The following is a 17,794-nucleotide window of genomic DNA, read 5'->3' as shown; positions in this document are numbered from 1 at the left end:
ACTGCTGTGAAAATATGAAATGAAGGTTGCCACGGCGAAGTGAAACGCAAATGATGAAAACATGTATCACGACACAGAGTCAATAATTTGTTTTAATTTGTTTTTCAATCAAACTAAATGTATATTTCGGTTTCTGTCGCTCGTTTTTAATAATCGCTAACGTCAGAAGAAGTCGTGAACGAGAGCTGGGAATGGGGGATACGCATCCAGTGTCTGGCAACCCCAGTCCCATCCGTCAGAGGCTCCGTCATTGAGCTGCAGGGAAGTGTTCGTTTCTGTCAAGTCCCATAAGTCCATGAAATAAAGAAACACACGCGCGTACGAATTACAGGAAACATGGGTGTCGGAGAGAGCAGGACAAGAAAGGTCTCTTACGGTGTCGACGACGAGGACAGAGTCAGAATTCTGCGCGGTATCAAGGTAATGCTAATGTAGCTAGCACTCTTCAGCAAGCGATTCTTGCTTTGCGTTCCTCTGAATGTGTGGCCTCAAGTGTGTGTTTTCATCTTTCAGCTGTCTGAAGATGTCCTTCAGAGGATGAGGGGAGACGCGAACGTTCCTCCTGGACGTTCCTCTCTGTCAGCCAGCCCTCAGGTGGACCTGGGTAAACTTCACATCCGCACACACTGAGCCATTTGGAAGTGTCTGCATGAAGAATTTGTCTGGCGTTTGTGGCTTGGTGTCAGTCTGCAGAGTAGAACCAAACCGCCCGCACAACCTTCGAGGATACACACTTGAAAAGTCATATTTGGATCAACAACAACAACCCAAACACACTGAGACCGAACCCATTCAATGAATACAGATTAGAAACAATATGCAGCTTAGCATTTGACAGATAAATGTTGACAAGTGAAAGCACTTCTACACTCGCAACGCAACAGTTTTGTATGTGTAACCCTGCTCATGGTTCAGAGCTATGATGGTTGGTGCGAAAAAAAAACCACATTTGATAGCAGAAAACAACTGTCTTATTGACAGATAGATGCGTTAAACGCTCACAGCTGCGGCAGTGAGTTTGCTGAGGAGTGAGATAGAGAGTGGTGTTGCAATGTTTCATAGATTGGAAATGTACTTGCACAATGGGGTTTATTCCAGTCCGAATGCTAGTTTTAGGTTTTTATTTTAGGGCGAGTCTCATTGTTATGTCCATGCTTGGGAACAGGGAAAATAAAATTGAATAATTGAGAGAAGTGTCACAAAATATTTGACAGAAAATACAACAAAATGATCACAGATTCAATAAGGAAGGTCAACACAACACAACAGAAGAAACAGAATCAAACTAGTCTGTGAAAGTAAAGCAACTGCTACACAAAGCGGCTGACGCTCAGGAATACGGGTGACTTTAAAGGCTCCCAACATCAGGTGGCTGCAGCTGGTTGGTGGTGGTGGTTCTCAATATAGCAAACAGTCCCGGGCTGTAACACTCAAAACCACACTGCAATTGTCTGTGATAGAGACACCACTAAGCTGCTCAGTCCTCCCTGGACTACCTCAAAATACCTGGAAATAATAAAAAAAATCATCTTGACATCTCCCATTCTGAAAAAAACAAACCACAGAAAATTGATTTAAGCGTCTTTATCTTTTTCTAGCTCTATTCACAGACTAGACAAGATAAGATGCCAGTACCCTCCACGTCATTGTCACATTGAGTCACGTAATAAAGGCACTTTAAGAGAAAATATAACCTTATTGAACCTAAGGAAATCTGTGTTGTGTCGAGGGCTCAGAGGTTGAAGGCTGTTCTGGTAAGTGGTGACTTACAGCCCATGTAATGGCATAAAAACCTTCTAAAAACCTTCATAAGAACCTTCTTTTCTTCCCATGTAGGCTCCTCTAACACCTCGCACTCCAAACCGAAGACACCCGACCCAAAGTCTAGCAGTAAATCTGAGTCTAAAGGAGAACAGAGGAGGTGAGTGGAAGATGTGTCGCTTGTTTATTAAAGAGATGCAGCAGGGTGCTGAATAGAGAGTTGTAAATGCCTTCAAACTCTAGTCTGTTTGTCACCATCAAAATTATGAAAGTGCTTGCGGTTGTAACTGTTCAATGAGATTTTGCCTAATCTAATCGAAATTCATGCGAGTTTGCTGTCCTCTGCTGGATTATTAGAGTACTGCATTATGAATAGACAGCGGTTTACCGGTAAATGAAAGTGAGGACAGTGGTCATTCTGCATCGAATGGGAAAGGACTTCAGAAATTCTACAAAAATTTTGATCAGATCCTCTGTCAGAAATGTTTTTAACAGTAAAACCACTGTTTCTGTTGAAACAAGGGAAGGGAAGCAACATTAATAATTGCATTTACACACTTACAGTTTATTCAAGGACTTAGAAAAGTAGAGTGGTGCCTCGGTTCTCGACCACAATCCGTTCCAGACGGCTGTTCAAGAAGCGACTTGTTCTAAATCTGAATCGATTTTTCCTATTACAATGAATGGAAAAAGAAACAATGCGTTCCAAGCCTTAAAATAGTCTTTTGTAGGAGTGAATGTAGAGTGTCTGCTGCAGGTGGCTGTTCCTCTATGTGTGTGGCCGCTGCATGTGGGAGGGGTTGCCGAGTGAGTGACGTCTCTCCAGAAGGGAAGAGGTGCCCGGTGCGTGTCCAGCTCTGAATGTGCGCTTCTGTGCAGTTTGGCTGTGACAAAGTCATAAACCAAGTCACGCTCTGTCCCAGACTCGCCTCATCCCTGTCCCAGCTCCAGCCCACAACAGGACATCAAACCCTGCACCTCCCCTGTGACACTTTACCAGGGTCCAGTGTGGAGACAGGAAAGGTTTTACACCTCAATATGCAGAAAAAACAGTCAGTAAATGTAGCTAACGGGACACGTCTGCATGCAGAGGCTGCGTTATACACAATAACACAGCGCGTCGTGGGTCAGCTGATCGGTCCGCGCACGTTAGTTACGTTTTCTTTTGGCTTTTTTTGGGGGCGTTCAAGTTCTGGGTTTTCGTTGGAAATCCGAAGCAAAAAAATCTCTAAATTTCGGGACGTTCGAAAACCGAGGTGCCACTGTAGTTAGAAATCTTCAGTGATAATGGCAATCGCTTATTGTCCAAATGTTTGTTTTGGCGAAAAAGTGTATATCAGTTTCCATGTTCGCTTAGGAATGAGTGGCAGCAGAACACCTTGAATGAGGAGCTGGATAAAAAAGCTGAGAAAGAGAAGCAGCAGATGAGAGAAGAGATGATGAAGGACATACGCAGGAGAAAACAGCACGAGCGTGAAGAAGCTGAGAAGACCAAAGCACTGGTATGCACACTCACGAACATTAGATATTTTGTGTCATGTTATCTTAGAGTACATTATTATGAAGTCTGAATTTCATGATAAAAGGGAACATCATTTTGTTGAGTTTATCTTTTGTTCTTGCAGCTATTGCTGTGACATTTGTTATTTTTCTGTGGCATGAAAATTAAACTGTGAAAGATTGTAGTTTGGCAAATGTGCAAGAATGAGTAAGAACAGTCGAGTTCTATCCTTTAATCCGAGGTTTATTTTCACTGTTATTCATTTTCTCTTCAGAATGATCTTGGCTTACAATTTAGTGCTTCTAAATCAACATGGCCCTTGCAATTGGAAATTCCATTTGGACCTCTCCGTCTTCGCACACAAGTCCTTGTTCTCCCCTGCACCTTCTCCCTCATTCACCTTTCAGCTTGATTTTTCCTTCCCCTCCTCTTCATCCATCATCCCTTTCTCTTTTGCTCTTCCTCATTCCCAAGCAAGGCATTGTGTCACCAACGCTGTTGGGATTGGTAAATTGCAACCTGAGAGGCTGCTGGCGCTGGAGATAGGAGCAGTTGCTGAGTTGTGAGCCTCCACATCAGCCTCATGTGATGTGAACCCGAGCTATAGCATGCATCTTATCTCCTTCAGCATACTCCTACTGTGAATAGGCTGAAGGGAGCATGTCAGCAGAACGTCCAGTTGCTGCTGCTGAAATTCGATTTTCTTTTCCCTTTGCTTGCCTTCTCCGAATAGAAGCTCTTCAAAACATTATGTGAATATGCATCTGCCTGGAATTCGTCTCCTGAGTAAAAACTAAACATAATATTTAAGAAGGAATATGATGAAATGCTTGAGCAAACCAAAGAAAAACAGAGTGATGCAACAAAAGCTGTAAGAAGTTAGTCACATTCGTGTTGCATCATGATCTAGTCCACCCATTTCAATGACATGAACGCAGTGATGCATTTATTTTTTTCATATGCAATGCTCTGGTGATGCTTTTAAGAAAAACTAATGAGCTAATAAATGTACTGTCAGTTCCCTCTCCTCCCTATTCTGTGTCTGTGTTAACACGCTCCTAAAGCCACCCGCTGCCCCACTGAGCTTGTTGCACTTGGAATATTATTAACAGGAATTATTTAGATAAACGGCATCTAGGACATGAATATTGCAAGAGAAATTCACAGTGATGGAGGGAATGAGAGGCTCTCCCGATCTTTCTAGACTGAGTTGAAACAAGTAGATGCCAGAAGTAGAACAATAGACCTTATCCTTTCACCATGGTAAAAAAATTCAGCATGAAAAGTGATTTTTAAAAATCTATTCTTGATAAACTGATGGGATCTTTTACTCAATACTCTGTGTTTTAACAAAGCAACTGGGAATGTGGTGTTCTTCTTCATATAATCATAATAACTTTTGATCACTGCGTCCTAGCGTTCAACAATTTTGCTCATACTCCATCTATAGCTGCTATTCCAATGCTGAAAATGTGAGGAAATTGTTTGGGCTTCTCCACTGGCTCACTGCCAGTTAGGTGAGTGGCACCTCGCTGAAATTCGTGACATGAAGTGAAACCGAAAAAAGAGCCTCAGAAGTTTAATGAGATGACAGCACTGCACTATTTCCTTGAAAACATGAGGGGACTTGCAGGGATGAGAAATACAAGTCGACAGCTGAGTCGACGTTAAGGTTGGTGAAAGCTTTCTGAAAGTTTCAGGTTGAAATGGAAAGTGGTGGTGTGAAGACACCATGTTTAGTGCAGAGCATGGAGGAGAGAAATTATATATATATAATTTTTTTTCTTGAATCAATACTGCGTAACTGTTAATACTATTAACTTAAAGCAAGATATTTAATTCTTATTTTAATCTTTTTAATCACAGCATCAAAAAGTCGAAAGCCACTTCCTGTCGATTGAAGCTGCATAGAGTTGACCGGCAAATGTGTGACGTCACCCCCCCAACCCCTTCCCTTTTTTTCCCCTCAAATTCCCTGCTGTATGATTCGACCCCGGCCGCTTCCCGCGTCAAAGGCCCTTTGTAGCAATAGCAAATCTTCCGCAGATTCCTCTTTGAATGAACGTAGGGATCAAGAGAACGGAAAGAAGGGAAGCAAAGGCGAGGAGGAGATTTTTCTTTTTTTGCGATGTGGTAATGGGCTTTAGTGTCAGGATAAAAAGGTTATTAATCAAATTAGCATGTGAAAATGAATGCCTCTCTACTTTCAGAACAATGAAGAGGTTTCCATCTTGTTCTGCCCTTTAACTTGTGCGGTTTATCTCCTGAACACACAGTATTCAAGCAGCTATTCCTGCAGTCTTTCAGCCACTGGCCGCCTATTGTCCGTGGGAGGCCACAGTTACGAGGCGCTGGATCCTTTTTGATCAGGCGGAAGTCGGATAAATGCCGGCCGACCACCGTCCTGTGAAGTGGAAGGCATTTGACATACATAGTTTAAACGTGTCGGACCATTCAGCACCTGTCTATTTTGACATGGTAACAGCGCTTCTTGTTGTCAAGTAAATCTAGACTGACAAGGGAATTTAAACATTTCAAAGCAATTTGCAACACACTTATTCAGTCAGTTCTCCTCGTTTTATGCTATAAAATCACCTATATAGATGACATTTCAAATGATTCATGATTTAGTCAAGTTCTTCCAGCAAACTCTAGATGGCAACAGTATTCCATTTTGCCCCTCTCTGACTTTGCCTTGGTGCTCAGAAATCGCCTGGTGCTTCCCATTTATTTGCACTCCTCTGCTTATTTCGCTTCATTTCAGCCCTTTATCCGATTTGCTGTCTTTTATCGCAGAGATTATAGCCGTGGCGTATCTGCGACTCATCTACAGGTTCTTTCAGTTTGAAAGATTCTTGGTCATTTATGCTTTTGCCTCATTGCGGTGAAGGTTTATGTCAGCGCTTCCTGTCTGAGAGACATCCATTTATTTACTTCTTTCCGGGATGCCATCACACTTATAAGTAACAGTTTGGAGTATGGTGATGTTTAAACATGCAGAAAGTTTCAGGGTGAAAAAAGGGAGGTGTGTGGTGTGAATTTTAAGCAGCATGCTACTGTGGATGACCAGCCACTTTCCGTCTTGATCGGAAAATGAGGTTGGCATCTGACTGACAAGATATCCGCATCACAGTTTTTCTACAGATGTTATGGAAGTGGAGAAGGCTTGAGGCCTTCATTTCAAATATCCTCAGGAGGTCAACACCACCTCAATATCCTCTTGAGGTCGGGAGGGTGTGTGGAAGATGAGCGCTTGCTGCTGGGAATGTAAAAGGGCTTCACTGGTGCAAACATGTTACAAGTGTCAACTCACTTTGGGGAGTGAGACAAAACAAACTCATTTTTACCTCTTTACCTCGCTAAAAGCTCCGGAGAAGAAATGCCAATTCCACTCGTGTTGGAGTGTTTTTTGACGCATTTAAGAATTTGAAATAACTTTAATTTATGTGCATTCATAGTTTACATTTTTATTCCCAGGTGGGGGTTGAAGGTCAAAGCATTGGGAGACTCTATTCACATGGCAGTTAGTTTTTGTATTGCTCCAGGCTGTGATTCCTTGTGCACTTCTCAGACAGTTAAATCAACATCTTCTTATCCAAAATATCCAACATAGTGCTATAGCACTGGAGTCTAATCTCAATCTTGGAATCCACTGCATATGTCGATGGCCTTGGTTTGCTCATGGCCGAGTTGGACTCTTTATCAAGACCACTGCTGCACTGTTTTTTTTAATAAAAAATATTGAAATTGAAGTTACTGGACATTTCATCACATTCTAAATTAAAGGGTCCCTATTGAGGGTTTGTATTTTTTCTTCAGTAAAGTAAAACCACGTGACACCACGGCAACTGTTGCCTGAGATGCTCATTTGAGGAGTGCTATGTTTCTGTCAAGATGTTCTCTGCCTCAGTTGAACAAATGTTTTTCACTGGTGATGATTTACTCTCCAGCCAAAGGAGTTTTCTTGACTGACACCTGTCAGTTTATTTGTTTGCCCCGCCCTTCGCCAGACAACTGTGAATGGAGCAATGCAAACATGTCGGGTGGTTTGCCGTCATAACAAGCATTGGCTGGATGAAAACAAATAGATCTTGAATAACAAAAGGACCTAATCCAAACGTAGTTGAGACAAAACGGATATGCAACTCTTGATGGTGGGAGAGTCATATGAAATGCAACCAAGTCATTCTTGCTCCAGGTTATCGACCTTTTTTATGCTGGCAACACAGTTGACTGAGTGAATTTAAACATGGCTGTGTTTGTATTTATTTTTATTTGCAGCATTGTTTCCAGTCTTGATCGTGATTCACTCTTCGGATTGGTTGCCTGAGCTACATCACTAATTTTTAGATCTTTCATCTGTCATGTGTTCTATGAGACACCTACTTCAAGAGGGAAAGTGCTCATTGTTTGGGAACGGGTGTCGCTGAAGCAGCTGTTGTCTCACACTCGCATGTCAAAGCTAAGTGAAGTCAAGCAGATGGGAATGAGTGTCATTACAGTGCGAGACATGAAGCGCTGAATGGCTTGATGCTTTGGCATGTTTGCTTCTGGTTGCCGATTTAGTCAGACAGATTTGAACCTGCTGCTATTGAGCCATTTGGTGAGTGATATAGTGCAGGTGCTTTGCTCTACCAGGTATCTGTTTGGAATCCTAAACGGATTACAATCCTTCAACCGTTTGACAGGCATATGTTTCAACCTTTTACAGACATGTCTCTTATGGATCTTCTCTCTGGCATTGATTGAGTTATGGAAAACCTGCTGAAGATTCGTCCCAGCACTGTGTCTGAATAGTGAGTGGATGCTAAGAGGATGCAGGTGCTGTAAGTTTATTTGCAGGAAGGATTTTGTCGCCATATAGATATACTTAGAGTTGAGGGTTCATCTATTTCATCCAGCAAGATTGGACATGAAGGTTTAATACTTTATGGATTTGCAGAGGAGTTATGAGTAGTATGCTGACTGAGAGACAGCATCCTGAGACTTTGAGGAGTTGCTGGTGGTTTGCTGACTGAGAATGATGTAAAAAAAAAAAAAAAAAACAATGAATGAATATCTTTTTATTTGCAGGCTGAATTGATGTGAATTTTTACACATACTTTTTATTTAATTCAAATCGAGAGTTCCAACTGTCAGAATGCAGTTCATTACAATGTATAAATAACTTCTGTTTTGTTCTGCCACTGGAAAATATATAATAAATGATGTTGTAATTACTGTGCATGATAGATCATGCGAAACTGAATTTAAAGCTTTAGAGGGTTTTCAATAATTCCAAGTTGTTTTAATTTTTATTTTTAATTTACTGAACCATCTGATCATTTTTTCATGTTTTAGAATATCTGTATAATATTGAAAAACTAAAAGGTCCCAATGGCCTATATATATATATATCCTGCCTTCACTTCACAAAACTGGTCTCGCTGAGAGACTTGTTTTGTTTTTCTGACAGACTTGTCGCTGAGAGACTTGTTTTTTTTCTGCTGTGTTGGGAATGCACTTACATTGCATTTTTCTCTCATTCATGGTTTGCCGTTGTGGTAATAAATAGTTTTTCACACATTTTGTGCAGGTACCATTTCCCTTGTTTTCTCCATTCAGTGCAGCCCATGCTTTTTTGTGTTATTACCTTTCCGTGTCCCTATTGTAAACTCTACTGGTCCCTCACCCGCGCTTGTTGTGTTGCAGGCTCAGCAGCTTCAGAAGAAAGATGTGCAGCTCAGAGCAATGGACGCCTTCTACAAGGAGCAGCTGGCAAAACTGGAAAAGAAGGTGCGTTATCATAAGCACACACATTTATAGACACAGCACATTTTTCAACACAAGACAGTCACAAATAATGCTGGCGACAAATCCAGTCTTCAAACTGTCTCCTTTTGTGTTTTTGAACGGCCATAAATTACGATTTCAATCTTCTCTAATATTAAAATAAATAAATAAGAAGTAATTCAATTACACCTTTAGTAGTGTTGTATGAAAGATTTCATTCTGTCTTTAGTTTCTTGCTGTTAATATTACATTTCAAATCATATTTTTAAAAGCTGAGACTGGGTGTCTGCTTTCATCAGACTGTAGATTAACAGGCAAGATTCAACTTTTTATTCCATCCCATCAATTGGTGAAACTTTTCTTGATTCCCTCTGAAACTCTATGTTGAAGAACAAGTGAGGAATTTTGAATGAAATCTTGTGAATACACTGTGAGTTTGTGCCGGCTTTAGTCTGCCAAGAGCTAACATAAGCGGATAGTCTTCTGGAGCCACTGGAGCAAGCAATAGACTTCTTTTTCTGTTTGGTTATAGCGCAAGTTTTACTTTCTCGCTCAGTCTACTTTTTATTTCAGCCCTTCTTCATAATGCGGCTGCCGAACAAGCTGCCCTGGAGTCATTTCTGAACCCATCATCTTGTACTTAGCCTAAACGTTCCTTTTTTATTTGGCACTGTGCACACATAGGTCAGATGCATGGCTGTGTGTTAAAGTCCCATTAGGAGCAGGATGCGTTTGTTGAGGGAAAGGAAGAATGGCAGGGTGGCAGACGGGTGGCACAAGCTGTGTTTGCTCGCTGGCTTAGGATGTTTGTCCACAGAACTCACATTGGGCATGTGTGAACGATAGAAAGACAGACAGATGGAGAGAATGTGTGTCTTCCGCATACATATAGTCGATCCCAGCCCACGTCATGTGTACGATATGTAAATACCTGGATTCATGTGTCAATAAGCATGTTTGTTGACTGGCACCACAAGCGAAATCTCCTCTAAAAATGTGCTTCCTCGTGGAAGTTTTTCAAAGTGCTCAACTCTGAGTCATAACGTGTCAAGACAAACAGAATTAGACTAATTTTGATCTCATCTTTGTATTTTTGTTTGCGGAATCCAACTGATTTGTGCTGGAAATTAGGTCTTTGCCAAGGAGCGCATCATCCTGGTGACTCTTTTTATTTTTGACATTTTGTTGAATGATTCCGTCATAAATAAAATCATGATTTTAGCAAGTGTGCTCAATCACATAGCTTGGATAAAGAATTTCTAAATAAAACGTACCTGCAGTGTTTCGACAACAATGATCTTATGAGGACATTTTGCTTTATGAGGACATTTTGGCTGGTCTACATAGAGGGTGAAGACTTCAAAACAACACGGTCAACATTAGTTTTAAGTTGGGGAAAGAGAGCTGGTGAAGTTTAGGCATTTGTTTTGAATGATTTTGTTTAGGGGGCGAGGCTGGGGAAAGGGTTATGTCAATGAGCGGAGCTGTGTGTGTAGGGAATTTAGTTTAGATCATAATGTGAAAGGCTGAGCCAATTTAAATTGTGTTGCTCCCTGATCCGGTAGAAATCAAGTCAGACTAAATTCTGTAAGAATAGATCCATCTGCCAATTGTTACATAGCATTGTCGATGAGTACCATGATCTAAAATGAATGGTTGCCTGATGTGTTATCCATCCCACTAAATATTCAGATTTGTGATGTACTGACAACAAAATATCACAGTTTATGCTTCCTTTATGTTGTTATTCTGCCACCAAATCTTTAGAATAGTTGATCAGATTTTATTCTTTGGTGCTGAAGTCTTTTGTCCTTGTCAAACTACTGCCACTGATGCGACACGATTTTATTCCCGCTTCTTTCTCTGAATTTAATTTTCATGAGTATGATTATAAATGTGCTTCATAGTAGAGCCCCAACCCTTTAACAGCTGATAGAACGTCGATGACAACTGAGTCATGGTTCCATTAGTGATCTTTGTGAGCCTTTTCAAACTGCAGAAGAGCGCAAGCACAACGCCTCAGACTCATCTCCTGAAGTGCAAGCTTCCACACCACACAGGCCTCCACACAGTCAATAGTACGTGTGAATGTGTTACGTGAAGGTCAAAGTAAAAAGGTTAGATGAAGTAGGAGAACGTGTGGGTTAAAACACTTCTTCTTTTAAAGTTATATTCAAGAATAGCCTGCCTACCTGTGTGGGCTCCTTCCTCACACACCACGCTGTCTGCTACATCATGTGCCATTGGAAATGAAACAAGTCAGTCATTTGTGATGTGATTGTACTAAATGATGGGGTTGCAAAGCTGACGTGTAGTTTGTGTTGACTGCAGTCAGTGTTTTTCACGTGTATTTACATTATTTGAATTGACAGCCAGTGATGGAGATGGACTGCTTGTTTATCAAGTGTCACTCATCCCTTTCTCTGTGACGATACTTCAATGTTGCCAGTAATGGTGGACATGTGTTTACAGTTCAATGTCATGTCCAAGCTCACACAATAACTCTCTTTTTATTTTCTCTTTTTGAATGACTTATGAAACAAAGAGCGGGAGAGAGAAGGAATATAGGAAGCTTTCTTAAACGTGGTTAGTGCTCACTCTATTGTCATCCCCATCCTTCCACTGCACAGCTGGCAGTGTTTGCCAGCTAAATAAGGAAATTATGTTGAGTCAGTGGTTCTGGTATCGGGTGCGTGGCTTCCTAAGCTCATAGGATTTGAAGTAAAGAGGCTGTAGTTGCTTGGATCAGTTGCTTGTTTTTTTCCCGCTTCAAAATATCATCATCTGCTTTGCTGTTTTTGGCGCACTGATCACCTGTCAATCCAGTTTTTTGTTCATCTATGAGCGAAGAGAGAAATTGTAGAAGTGATTATGGAGTTTTTATGGACCTCATTCTGCTCAGGTAGAGTTGGCCTGGAGTCACACCCTGAGTTGCACACTGCGAGGTGTTTGCGTTTGTATCGACTCCATCACTAGTCCGGACTTCGTCGTGCCAACTTCCAATTCATTGTTTATCTGGATTGTCCTGGAGCTGTGTGAAACAAGCGTGAGAGATTGAGTTCAAGAGGGCAACAGTCGTGAGTGGGTGGTGCTGCAAGGGAACCTTTGTGATGATATTGGACCTCTGACCATCTTTGGACTCTTTATCTGCTTAAAAAAGGTATTTTCAGATTGACTAGGTTCGCAAATAGCAGAGTTGTATGGTGAAATGTTCTACTGCAGACTTAAAATAAAATTCAAAACAAAAATATCCAGTTCTAAATGTGAACCAAAGATCATGGATGACAAGTCACGGTGTCATCCTGACCTGTCAGGCAGTGTGAAGTGCTTGCAAAAATAAAATCCGAACTCCTTAAAGGGGCACATTCTAGTCTTGCATACTAGTTGCGTACTAGTATTGAAGTGTCCTGTCAAAAATAGCAGTTTATATCAAGTTCAGTTAAACTCGAAAATGTCTGTTTAAAGAACTAAATGGACTGTGAGTCTCTTCTTGTTTCAACCGATCACAAATAACTATCACCAAAGCAGTTTGTTGATAAAAACAAAATTGACAGCAGTTCCAGCGAAGGCAGATTCTTACATGAATGTTCACATCCAGGCTGGGTCTTTGAACAGGCTTCTTCTTTAGCGTCAATCTTTCAAGACAGTAGTTAGCCACAGTAAAGGCTTGCACCATGAGCCCACATTTCTCATTCCATGATCATCTCTTCTGCAAGGTAAAAGGGTTTTAAAAAAACAATCTTACCTTAAATGTAATGGTTCCTAAGCCACTTGGACTCAAGTGATGCGGAAATTCATAAAGTTTGTTGTTCACTTTTTGCTCATTCTCTCTGCCGGTTTTCTCCTCTCCTCCAGAATTTGTCCCGATATGAACAGAGTAAAGAGGAATTCCATGAAGCTGCCTCCAAGGCTGAGGCCAACGTGAGGTAAGTCACTTCCACAAACTAATTTGTGATTAAAAGACTAAATACATATTACTCCCTGGAGCTTGTGCCACACATCTGCATATAGACACACACACAGCAGACAAATGAGAATTGGGAGATAAGCATCTCCTCCTGCGCCCCTTTGCTTTCCAGTTAAATGTGAACATTCTCCAGAGAAAGCAGTCTTATGTGACAGGTGTGTAAATCAGCTGCTGTAATTGAGTTGATTTTAACAACACCCCCCAGCACCCAACCTCATGTTTCACTGTGGATTTGTCATGACGCACAGCCTGGGGAAGGCTCGCTCATTATTGCTTTTCCGGTGTGTATAACACCTAGTTGTGATTCACCTGAGAGCTTGGACGCGCTCTTAAAAGACAAAGCGTCCAATCCGGGTCCTTTTAATTGCACTGCACCTGACTCACACGGTGACACAATTTTCAGAAAATGTAAATCAAGTGGCAGAAAACTAATTGGATGAAAATTGAATTCATACGTGCAATTTTAATCTGGAAGAACTAATGATGGAAATGGTGCCCCAGACTATTCTCTCTCTCTCTTTAATGTGTTTTCACAAGCTCCTCAGGAGTGACTTAATGCTGTCGGATGCTTTTAATGTCATGCAAATATGTATCTGCTGCGTACTGATAATAATAAACAGGTGATTCTACCTTTGGGGGACGCACCAATGCTTCTAATCCTCTCTGCTGGTTCTGATTTAGGATGAGATAATGTTCATGTGTTTGTGCAACAAAAAGAGTGTTATTGTGCATTATTGCTGGCAGAAATGCTTTATTTTTTTAGAGTCTCGTCTCACGTTTTGCGATGTTGGAAGCAACAACTGAAGCAGCTGTTGCCCCAAGCTTCTCTTCCTCGCCACTGTCGTCATTTCTGACTGAGTCGCAGTGAATGTTCCCTGGTTTATGTGGGGATATAATCCATCTGCCTGTTCTTCTGTCTGTTTCGGATTTGGTGATTATGGCACGTTCCTCAGCTCAAGGTAGAAAAGTTGCCTTTAGTTGTTTTGGTTGTTTTCGCCATGTCAAAGAAACCAATTCCCAGATTAACAAGGCAGGTTGTGGCAAGCTTCTGTCACAAACATTGAAAGACAACAGTGAAGTGGCTTTTTAAAAGTAATTAAACAAAGGACATGTCATGGAATTATCTCACAAGTTTGAACATAAAATCAAATCAATTCCTCATGAGTTGTGTTGAATGAGACTGTTCTCTGCATCCCTTGTTGTTGAAAAAGGTCCGGCGCTATTCTAAACACCTCACCGATCTGCCCTCACATCCACTTAACTCATACTCTCAACTACATGACAGTTGCTGGCTGAGAAGCCTGACTCTCCCTTGCATGTCTCACTCATCATGCTCATGGAGGAGTTTGAAGTGCGATGAATCGGAAAGCGGTCAAAAGTGAGGCTTCGTTTTGTTTGCACAGATGATGTCCCCTTATACAGCCTCGACTAGTTGACTGTCTTCAATGAAGGATCTTTGGTTGCAGTGGAAACTTATTGTTTTGGTGGTAAGTTAACACCAAATAATGCACATGGTCTTCCACTTTGCTGCTGCTGTGTTGACCACTGCATTACCTTATTGCACTAACATAAACTGTCAAACTGTGGTGTTGCGTGTCTTAGTGAAAATATTCAATTGACATTAGAAGGCAGGTGGATAGTTATTTTTTTCATTTTAGTCCAATAGATCCAGAGAGTCGGAGAGGGAGGGAGACAGCCGTCGTCTTCCAGCTGATAGAAAAAGAGTGAGAGGAGATGGATTCAGACAAGAAGAACTCCCAGATAAAGCTGATGCGTTTGCTATCTGTTACAATTAAACATGAGCGACTCTCTGTAGCTTTCATAGCCCTAATAATCATCCTCTGTTATTAACATTGCAAAGCAGTGTTTGGAGTCGAATTTAAGTCCTGTTACATTCGAGCAGAAAACGGCCTTGATCGATGCAAAGCTTTAACAAGGAACTGCTTCTGCACTCGACTTCAGTAATTTCGGAGAGACAAGATGGATTTGGTTTATTTGTGCCTATCTGGACTTCCTCGGCTTGTGATGGGATTGGAGTGGTGGGTGACGGCTTAGCGTGCAGATACAAGATATGGACAGAAAAGAGGATGTGTCCTCTCATTGAATTGAATAGCTGTCAGGGTGCAGGTGCATACAAGCTTCAAGCTGGAGATAAGAGCCTGCCCTGTCTCTCGAGCTGTTTTCCTCTTCACCTCCTCTGCTCTGCCTTTTACATTACCCTCCACATCACACCATCCCCCGCCATTATTAATCACATGGCATGCAGAGACCAATTCAACACCGTTTATCCAACTCTTAACACTGCAACATTTTATATACAAATGTCCCTTTGGTGAAAACATGGACCTCAGTATTTATCAGCTGAATAAAATGAAGGGCTTGGCCCGAATAGCATATGTGGTTGTAACATCTGTCCTTTTTTGTTGTTGTTTTTTAAAAAAAAAAAACATAACATTAAATGATCTAAAATACATTTTTATAAATATTTACCTCAGACTGTTTTTCTTTGAATTTGCCTTGTTTGTTGTTGCATACCAAAAACCAAAGTCCATTGCAGTAGATTAACCCATAACAAATGCATTTGTGTCCTTTTGGCACAAGTCTGCTTAGCGACTGTAGATAGTATACAGCAAAAGCTCCGACTGAATAATGTGAACAGAAGAATCTAGTTCGGTTGAACACTTTGAAACTGTAATTCTGTTCTTGGTCTTCAACACTGTGAACTATCTCTAACATTTTCACCTTTTTTAAAATGAGGTAAATAACTGTTAAGATATGATCATTTACATCTCTTCCCCTGTCTCATCAAATACATTTTGTTTACAGATTTAGGCACAAACACAAGTTGCTTAATTCGACTGTTTATTATTGCTCTTATTTCAAGCATGTTGAGATACACATCACTCATGCAGTCATTGATTTAACCTATTTCAGGGCAGCTACCAGATATAATCCCATTTTCTGTTTTAGTCTTAAATTAAATATACTAATAATTCATATTTCCTTTTTTTTTCTTGTAGGTATTTAATCAGACTGAGTATTTTTATATTGTTTTTTGCAGTGTAGAGAGCCATACTATCTATTGGTGACTGTTCAAAGATAGATAGAAAATATGGACTGGCCCGTACTGGGATTCATTTTTGTATGGCCTGGATTAACAGTGCGTTGTTTGAACAATGAATTGTACAGGGACTATGGAGAACACAACCAACCAGGTGAATGGATGTGGTAGAGGATGTATGAATTATATGATGTCATATGTGTGACATAGGACATTGTCCGAAATATAGTGTCTTTAATGTGTTTTTCTCCGTAATTTTATTTTTATTTTCCACGTCATCATGGTATCCTGGATGAATCCTCAATAACACTAGTTGTGTTCCTTTGTTAATTTGCCCAGCTATTTGTAGAAACACGGATGTTTACTCCACCATTACTGAGACATTGTCAGCACACAAACACATATTAGCGGTTGTGGGGGGGGCGAGCTGTTTACACTTTTCTTCCACAACCACCAGATAGTCATTAAGTCTGTCACCATGTTGTTGCTGTTTATGCTTCTTTCTTGTGCAATATCACAGCGTTGTGTTAACAAGATTTTCTAATTACCAGCTTCATACGCAAGAAGATGTCCAATACTTTGTAGTCGAATGGATAGAAATAAGAATGGTGTGGAAGACAAACAATGTGTTATATGTATATCCAAAGCTATTAAGCGCGACACAAAAAAAGCTGTCACTCTCACACACTGGAGCATGTTTTGGTGGCGATAAAAGCATCTCTCTTATCAGTCTCTGAGCTTTGCCAGACGCTTTTGTACTCACTGGCGTGTTTTGTGTCTTTCCCATTTTCCAATTGTCTTCTTAAGCTGATCTGCGTACACCAAAGACCTCCATGTTTTGTCGCCCTTCCTTCGACGGAGATTAAAATTATGGATGGCGTTATTAATTAAGCTGCAAATCTGGGTGTTTATGTGTTGTCGTATTTTCTGAAAAAAAGAGTCATGGCGCAGTTACAAATATAGGAAGTTAGTCAATCCGTGTGTCCATCAGTCAAGGGTGAGGATTGGATTCTCGACACTTGGACTCTTGCTTTTTTCTTCAGAATGTATTCCAGAAACAGTTTGTGCAGGAAACTTGTTTGCTTATTTGTGTCTTAACTATGATTCTGTGGGACACGTTTGGGGCCATAGCAGCTTGATCTATGCCATGCAGGAGCTGCACACTATCAGCTGCAAGTCAAAGATATGTCACTCATACTGAGAAACTCACACTTGATCGTACATCGGATAGTGAGACACCCAGTTGAGCCCCTGGATATATGAGCCAAAAAAGTGTCTTCAGTTAAATGCTAAGTGCCAACTCTTCCTGTAGACCAAGTCGCAAGTGAAAAGCATGGGTGCAGGTTGACGTTTGCTCAAGTAAGAGGGATTTCTGTTTCACATTGTACAACATGTGTAAATGAGCGCGAGTGTGTGCGTGGCCCTCTGTACCTGCGTGGGCAGCCGTAATGTGCTTGTCTCTACTTCAGTCATTCTGACTCCATTACAGAGTGGCACCCAGGCAGCAAGCCTGTCACGCTTAACAATCAGAGAGACAGACAGACAGGCAGAGACCAATTATAATCCAGTCCACATTTTCACTTGAGCGTGGCTAATTCCCTCTCTTAAATAGGACATTTTTCCTGTTTGAGATCAGAGTGATTCTGCTCAGGAGATGAAGTGTGATTTGGCTTTAATTGACTTGAGTTTCAATGTGACATAAATATCAGGCTCTGCAGAGGGCGGTGGGGGT

At 41.0% G+C, this 17,794-nt stretch overlaps 1 protein-coding gene across 1 annotated transcript in view; it reads left to right on the top strand.

Annotated features, from left to right (window-relative positions):
• Nucleotides 1-239: 239 nt before the first annotated feature.
• Nucleotides 240-17,794, top strand: part of LOC128749413 (MICOS complex subunit mic25a-like) — a 29,957-nt gene continuing 12,402 nt past the window's right edge. The window contains exons 1-6 of the mRNA XM_053849009.1: nucleotides 240-420; nucleotides 514-604; nucleotides 1,837-1,921; nucleotides 3,119-3,263; nucleotides 8,954-9,037; nucleotides 12,890-12,960. Of these exons, the coding sequence (XP_053704984.1) occupies nucleotides 337-420; nucleotides 514-604; nucleotides 1,837-1,921; nucleotides 3,119-3,263; nucleotides 8,954-9,037; nucleotides 12,890-12,960 (560 nt within the window). The 5' untranslated portion in view covers nucleotides 240-336. The remainder of the gene's footprint in view (nucleotides 421-513; nucleotides 605-1,836; nucleotides 1,922-3,118; nucleotides 3,264-8,953; nucleotides 9,038-12,889; nucleotides 12,961-17,794) is intronic.

The sequence above is a fragment of the Synchiropus splendidus genome, chromosome 18, assembly GCF_027744825.2.
Source record: "Synchiropus splendidus isolate RoL2022-P1 chromosome 18, RoL_Sspl_1.0, whole genome shotgun sequence".
Classification (NCBI taxonomy): Eukaryota; Metazoa; Chordata; class Actinopteri; order Syngnathiformes; family Callionymidae; genus Synchiropus; species Synchiropus splendidus.
This window is presented reverse-complemented; position numbering and strand designations above follow the sequence as displayed.